The sequence below is a fragment of the Oncorhynchus gorbuscha genome, linkage group LG19 (genome assembly GCF_021184085.1).
Source record: "Oncorhynchus gorbuscha isolate QuinsamMale2020 ecotype Even-year linkage group LG19, OgorEven_v1.0, whole genome shotgun sequence".
NCBI lineage: Eukaryota > Metazoa > Chordata > Actinopteri > Salmoniformes > Salmonidae > Oncorhynchus > Oncorhynchus gorbuscha.
In genome coordinates, this window is record NC_060191.1 from 72309741 (window position 1) to 72317578 (window position 7838).

At 48.2% G+C, this 7838-nt stretch overlaps 1 protein-coding gene across 1 annotated transcript; it reads right to left on the reverse strand.

Moving 5' to 3' along the window:
• Window positions 1–372: 372 nt before the first annotated feature.
• LOC124006087 (extracellular calcium-sensing receptor-like) lies at window positions 373–7624 on the reverse strand. The gene is made up of 12 exons (XM_046315850.1): window positions 7538–7624; window positions 6940–7212; window positions 6544–6835; window positions 6101–6343; window positions 5871–5966; window positions 5389–5704; window positions 5130–5302; window positions 4746–4976; window positions 3464–3587; window positions 2000–2193; window positions 1431–1709; window positions 373–1322 (listed from the first exon to the last, which is right to left on the reverse strand). Exons 2-12 carry the CDS (start codon window positions 7167–7169, stop codon window positions 894–896), a joined length of 2607 nt encoding a protein of 868 aa, XP_046171806.1. The 5' UTR covers window positions 7170–7212; window positions 7538–7624; the 3' UTR covers window positions 373–893.
• Window positions 7625–7838: the final 214 nt, after the last annotated feature.

The window sequence follows — 7838 nt, forward strand, 5'->3', positions numbered from 1 at the left end:
GCTTAAGAACAAAAAAGTCAAGGTATTGGAGTGGCCATCACAAAGCCCTGACCTCAATCCTTTAGAACATTTGTGGGCAAAACTGAAAAAGTGTGTGTGAGCAGGGAGGCCTACGAACCGGTCTCAATTACACCAGCTCTGTCAAGAGCAATGGGCCAAAATTCACCCAACTTATTGTGGGAAGTTTGTGGAAGGCAACCCAAAACGTTTGATCCAAGTTAAACAATTTAAAGGCAATGCTACAAATACTAATTGAGTGTATGTAAACTTCTGACCCACTGGGAATGTGATGAAAGAAATAAAATCATTCTCTCTACGATTACTCTGAGATTTCACATTATTAAAATAAAGTGGTGATCCTAACTGACCGAACACAGGGAATTGTTACTAGGATTAAATGTCAGGAATTGTGAAAAACTGAGTTTAAATGCATTTGGCTAAGGTGTATGTAAACTTCCGACTTCAACTGTTGGTATTAACAAGGTAATATGGTGAAAGTTTACCAGGAAATGTATGTTTTCAAACAGAATGGACATTCTACAATCCTTAAATCACGAAATGAGTATGTGTCATTTCACATTTGTCCCTCGTGTTTCTTGGTGGTTTCTAATTGTCATCATGTGTTTCTTGGTGGTTTCTAATTGTCCATCATGTGTTTCTTGGTGGTTTCTAATTGGACATCATGTGTTTCTTAGTGGTTTCTAATTGGACATCATGTGTTTCTTGGTGGTTTCTAATTGGACATCATGTGTTTCTTGGTGGTTTCTAATTGGACATCATGTGTTTCTTGGTGGTTTCTAATTGTCCATCATGTGTTTCTTGGTGGTTTCTAATTGGACATCATGTGTTTCTTGGTGGTTTCTAATTGGACATCATGTGTTTCTTGGTGGTTTCTATTTGTCCATCATGTGTTTCTTGGTGTTTCTCTCTGGTCTCAGGAGGATAATGAAACACTTTGGAGCAAACAGACAGAACAGCAGCCCAAAGCTGGATGCTAAGATGGCGAATATCTCCACAGCTACAGTGTACTTCCCAGGAGAGCTGACGTAGGCAGGGACGAAGGAGATCCATACAGCACAGAAGATCAGCATGCTGAAGGTGATGAACTTGGCCTCGTTGAAGTTGTCAGGGAGTTTCCTGGCCAGGAAGGCTAAGAGGAGACAAAGAGAGGCCAGCAAGCCAATGTAGCCCAGCACCAGAGAGAAGCCGACCACAGAGCCCACGTCACACTCCAGGACCACCCTCGGCCCCCGACCCTCTCTGCCGCCCCTCTCAGCCGGCCGGGGTGGAGCTAGGGCCAGCCACAGCACACAGATCAGCACCTGTGGAAGGGAAAGGGGTTTGGAAGGGAAAAACACAGTCACCATAACAACAGAATGTGGTCAGTGAAGGAAATAAATAAATTCCAATAGTAAAAACTAGATGTTCACCTGGATGAGTGTGCAGATGGAGATGCCCATCCTTTGCTGAGCTGGGCTGAAGTATCTCATCAGGTTCTCTCCAGGCAGAGTGGCCCTGAAGGCCACCAGCACCACCACAGTCCTGCTGAGCAGACAGGAGATGCAGAACACAAAGCTTACACCAAACAGGGTGTGTCTCAGCATGCAAGTCCATGGCTTCGGCCAGCCAATGAAAACCAGTGCACACAGGAAGCAGAGTTTGAGTGACAGCAGGAGCAGGAAGCTGAGCTCAGAGTTGTTGGCTTTCACCTGGAACGAGACAGAGAATGATCATTTAGACAGAGTGACGTCATAAATCTCGTCCTTATGTGACACCGTACGAACTGATGTCTCTCATGCAATGGAATGTATTTTTTGCAATGTCAGTAGAGTTGACTCAACAAATCACAACACAGTTTGAAGGGTACACTTCCAGCTTTTACTTCCTGAATTCGGGAACACTCAAAATGCCTGCCAGTCCATCCGTTATGCCATCATTGACTTGAATGGGGACACCCATTCTATTCATTGTATTTCTATGATCACATAATTCAACTCACCAGGGGAGTATGGCGGTGGTAGAAGAAGGTGGTCATGGCACCAGCTGTGAGCGTTGCCCCGGAAACTGAGATGACGGACAGGATGACGCCCATGGTGTCGCTGTAGGAGAGGAAGTCCACCAGCTGTGGGACGCAGGCCGTACGATCTGGGTTGGACCAGAACCGCTCTGGACACCTGCTACACTCAACTGACCCTGACAGAGAAGGAACAGAAATCAAGAGTCAGAATCAGAACCAGTCAGAACCAGGACCAGTCAGAACCAGGACCAGTCAGAACCAGGACCAGTCAGAACCAGGGCAGGTCATAACCAGTCAGAATGAGGACCAGTCAGGACCAGGACCAGTCAGAAACAGGACCAGTCAGGACCAGGACCAGTCAGAACCAGGACCAGTCAGAACCAGGGCAGGTCATAACCAGTCAGAATGAGGACCAGTCAGCACCAGGGCAGGTCATAACCAGTCAGGACCAGGACCAATCAGAACCAGGACCAGTTAGAACCAGGACCAGTCAGAACCAGGGCAGGTCAGAACCAGTCAGAATGAGGACCAGTCAGGACCAGGACCAGTCAGGACCAGGACCAGTCAGAACCAGTCAGAATGAGGACCAGTCAGGATCAGGACCAGTCAGAACCAGGACCAGTCAGAACCAGGACCAGTCAGAACCAGGGCAGGTCATAACCAGTCAGGACCAGGACCAGTCAGAACCAGGACCAGTCAGAACCAGGACCAGTTAGAACCAGGACCAGTCAGAACCAGGGCAGGTCAGAACCAGTCAGAATGAGGACCAGTCAGGACCAGGACCAGTCAGGACCAGGATCAGTCAGAACCATTCACAATGAGGACCAGTCAGGTTCAGGACCAGTCAGAATGAGGACCAGTCAGGTTCAGGACCAGTCAGAATGAGGACCAGTCAGAATCAGGACCAGTCAGGATCAGGACCAGTCAGACCCAGTCAGAATGAGGACCAGTCAGGATCAGGACCAGTCAGAATCAGGACCAGTCAGAACCAGGGCCAGTCAGAATCAGGACCAGTCAGAATCAGTCAGAACCAGGACCAGTCAGGACCCGGACCAGTCAGAATCAGAATCAGACAGAACCAGGACCAGTCAGGACCCGGACCAGTCAGGACCAGGACCAGTCAGAACCAGGACTAGTCAGGACCAGGACCATTCAGAATCAGAATCAGGACCAGACAAAATCAGGACCAGTCAGGATCCGGACCAGTCAGAATCAGGACCAGTCAAAATCAGGACCGGTCAGGATCAGAACCAGTCAGAATCAAGACCAGTCAGAATCAGGACCAGTCAGGATCCGGACCAGTCAGAATCAGAACCAGTCAGGATCAGGACCAGTCAGAATCAGGACCAGTCAGAACCAGCCAGAATCAGGACCAGTCAGAATCAGAACCAGTCAGAATCAGGACCAGTCAAATATGAATTGGAATGAGAATAGTTGATAGACGACCTGTTGTGTTGCTGATCTCTCCCTCAGCGCAGGACAGACAGTCGAAGCAGCAAACGGGCCTCCCCTTCTGTACCGCATGTCTGGTACCAGGGGGGCAGGCAGCACTGCATATAGACACAGGAACCTACCAGACGGTGGGGAGGACGCAGTCATCATCATCATCACTATTATCACCATTATTACACACACACACACACACACACACACACACACACACACACACACACACACACACACACACACACACACACACACACACACACACACACACACACACACACACACACACACACACACACACAGACACACACACACACACACACGCACACACGCACACACACACAGAGGCAGGTTTGCTGGGCCCCTCTGGGGACTAGGTGAGGAATCTGACCACACAAATATCTCACATTCAGTATCATATTGATGACAGAGCTTCCTGTCTGACCTAACATTCAGTATCATATTGATGACAGAGCCTCCTGTCTGACTGAACATTCAGGATCATATTGATGACAGAGCTTCCTGTCTGACCTAACATTCAGTATCATATTGATGACAGAGTGTCCTGTCTGACTGAACATTCAGTATCATATTGATGACAGAGCTTCCTGTCTGACCTAACATTCAGTATCATATTGATGACAGAGCCTCCTGTCTGACTGAACATTCAGTATCATATTGATGACAGAGCTTCCTGTCTGACCTAACATTCAGTATCATATTGATGACAGAGCTTCCTGTCTGACCTAACATTCAGTATCATATTGATGACAGAGCTTCCTGTCTGACCTAACATTCAGTATCATATTGATGACAGAGCTTCCTGTCTGACCTAACATTCAGTATCATATTGATGACAGAGCTTCCTGTCTGACCTAACATTCAGTATCATATTGATGACAGACTTCTTGTCTGAACTAACTTTCACCTGTAATTTTTTTTTCTCTTTCTCTTTGCTGATGATGTCTGCCTCAGGGTGACACGCATAAACAAGTCTCTTTTCTCATATTGATGACACACACATTCACACAGAGCTTCCTGTCTGACAACATTCAGTATCATATTGATGACAGACTTCTTGTCTGACACACCTGTAATTTTTTTCTCTTTCTCTTTGCTGTATGTCTGCCTCACACAAACACACACACACACACACACACACACACACACACACACACACACACACACACACACACACACACACACACACACACACACACACACACACACACACACACACACTCCTCTCTGCTTCAGAGACACCAAGCTAAATGGTACTCACCTCATCTCCGCTGCCCCCTCCCCACACCACCTTCTCCATATTGATGTGAAACTGGTCGTCCACGCCCACTGAAGACAGAAAATGGCCGACCTGGACAAACTCTGCTGTCTCCTCGGGGCTCACATGCCAGTTGATGATGTCATACGAGGCAGGCGGATTACCATTCATGTCGAAGTGGATCAAATCCCCCACAGGAGTACTGAAGTTCACTCTCCTCAGATAATGAGCAATCTCAAAGACAAAAAGGTTTATTGAAACAGGATTAAGAGTTAGAACCAGTGGTGGCTTTGGGCTTTTAGTGCTCAACACTTATAAAGTGTTTCCATTGTATCCTGGAAACGTTAGAGTTGTTAACCTGAAAACAGATCAACATGGTATTGTCACCTGGCTGGGCTGAAGCTTCCTGATATCAGGGCACTGTCCACTATTAAAGGGTCCCTCCCCTGGTGGACAGGCCACCATGTCCTGAATGGCGTGGGCGATGGCGTAAACAGCCTTGTACACATTGTAGCTGGCTCTCAGCTGAGACACGTCAGCATACTGGCTCTCCCCCTCACCTAGGATTGACACTTTGTTTTACTGAGACAACATCGGGAATGGATCAGGACACAAAACAGAGCATTAGTTGTAAACTCTCACTCACCTATGACCTCTGAACCAGTACACTGTCGCCGGGACGACGGGGTCATGCCAAAGTCAATCCCCAGAGAACACCCAAACATTTCCTCCCACAATTCCCTCAAGAAGGGGTCGGATTTCTGGTCGTCCCCATCAGGGCGGAGGCGTGTTAGGAAAGGGCCCAGGCTGGGAATGACAGCTTTCTTCAGGGCAAATCCAATAGTCCCGGCAAGAGAGGGCAGGTTTTTTGGGGAAGAGAGAGTAGAGTAGGTGACCCAGGCTTCCGAGGCGATCCACTGCTTGTCTGTTATGTTCTGACGGACAACCTCTTCCATCAGGGCCTGAAGAATGAGACGGTTAAAAAGATCAAGATAGTCAAGTTGAAGTACATGATTATCAATAAGAAAATACTTGTCTATAAAGGGCATCAAGACATGGTAGGACAAAAACACTCTGCTACAGTTGTGTAACAAATACTTAACAATACTCTGACCAGTAACTGATTACCCGTGCATCCTGAGCAATGGCGAATGTCACCACCACTCTGGCAGTAGATCCTCTGATGGTGTCCACGATGTACTTCATCCGTCTCTGAGATGGTACCTTGGGGAAGCCCATCAGTGAGAGAGAGGGAATAGAGTCAGAGAAAATCAGAGAGAGTGTTTCTATTTTATATTCCTGGAGAGGGAGCGAAGCAGAGTTAAAGAGAGACAGAAATCATCAGAGTGAGGTCGTACCTTGGGGATGACCTCTGCGTAGGCGACACAAACCCCAGATCCTTGGAGATCTTGGAGAAGCATCTGAACCCCAAACTTTCCATAGTCATCATCCCCTGACACCAGCCCCACCCACTCCCAGCCCAGCTGATGCAGCAGCCTGGCCATGCCCCGAGCCTGGAAGGCATCGCTCGGTATCGTACGGAAGAACGATGGGTACCTCCAGTTGTCACTCAAACAGGCACAGGAGGCAAAATAACTCACCTGGGAGAGAACAGAGAGAGAGAGTCAGGGAGAATAAGAATTTTTAACACTCAGAGCAGAAGGAGAGGAAACATAGAACATAGAGTCATCAAGATAGATATTTAATTGAATCTGTAAGAAAGTCATTTAGATAGATATTTGAATGTGTAAGAGTCGTTATCTCTTTCCATCCCAGTCTGTAATACAACCCCATGCCTCACCATGGGTAAATCAAATGGCCCGAGGGTCTGTGCCACCATGATGGAGGCTGAGGAGCGGGCATCACCGATGATGACGGGTACCTCAGGGTTTGCTCCACACTCTTCGCCTGCCACAGAGGCCTCCTGGCCGGTCACCATGGCTAGGGCTGCCCCCAGAGTGGTACCCTCTGCCAGGCATGTGTCAGCAGCCAGGAACCCCAGGGTGAGGTTAGGAAGGAGGGCTGGGTCGCGGTTAATCTCCTCCACCGCAAAGATCATGGTCTGGAGCCAGCGGTAAGCACGCTGGTTGAACCTGACCGATAGAGGAAGGGAAGAGACAGGTAGAAAGGAGGTAATTGAAAACACTTTACACGTGAAAACAATGACACAAAGCTGTCATCACACGGAGTTGCGTACATTGTACATGTCACATTTCCCTCAATACTCCGGAACTCCTGCTCTGGTAGAGGGGCTTCCACATGGACGGGGAACAGGCCTCCAATGACCACATCTCCTGCCCGATAAACACTGCCCGAGATGGGGTTAGCCATCACTCGACAGGCCCCCCCTCCATCTCCAGACTGACCCCAGACATACCCAGGGATAGGGAGGCAGCAGAGCAGCCACAGCCAGCCACAGAGGCACATCACCTGGAAAGAGACAAGGTCGAGGACTGGGAAAGTCCGTCACCTGGAGGAGAGAGATCAAAGCAAGATCGTACAGACAGAACACTGAGTAGATAGAATGACATGAACAAAGAAACGCAGGCAATTAAGAGATACACCATACACCATACACCATACACCATACACCATACACCATACACCATACACCATACACCATACACCATACACCATACACCATACACCATACACCACACCATACACCATACACCATACACCATACACCATACACCATACACCATACACCATACACCATGGACACCTGTAATCAGACAGTTGTTTGAAACAACAGTGATAGACACACAAAAAAACATGTTCCATCTCTGCCCTACCTATCAACAGTAAACCTTATCCTGGTGAGAGAGACAGACAGACAGACAGAGAGGATGAGTGTCTGTCAGTCTAGCATCTCCTGCAGAGAGTGAAAGAGGGAGAGGAAGAGGAGAGAAGGGGAGATGCTGATATAGGGAGAAATGAGCCCCCGGCTAAAAAACAGGCACACAGCCACTAGGGGGTGCTTGTAGGGACAGGTGGGGCAGGAGGGGGTTAATTGGGGCATGTTATTGGAGGATAACTTGGGGAACAGGTAATTGAGGGTAATTGGAGAAAGCCTATGAGGGTGATGTTATTGAA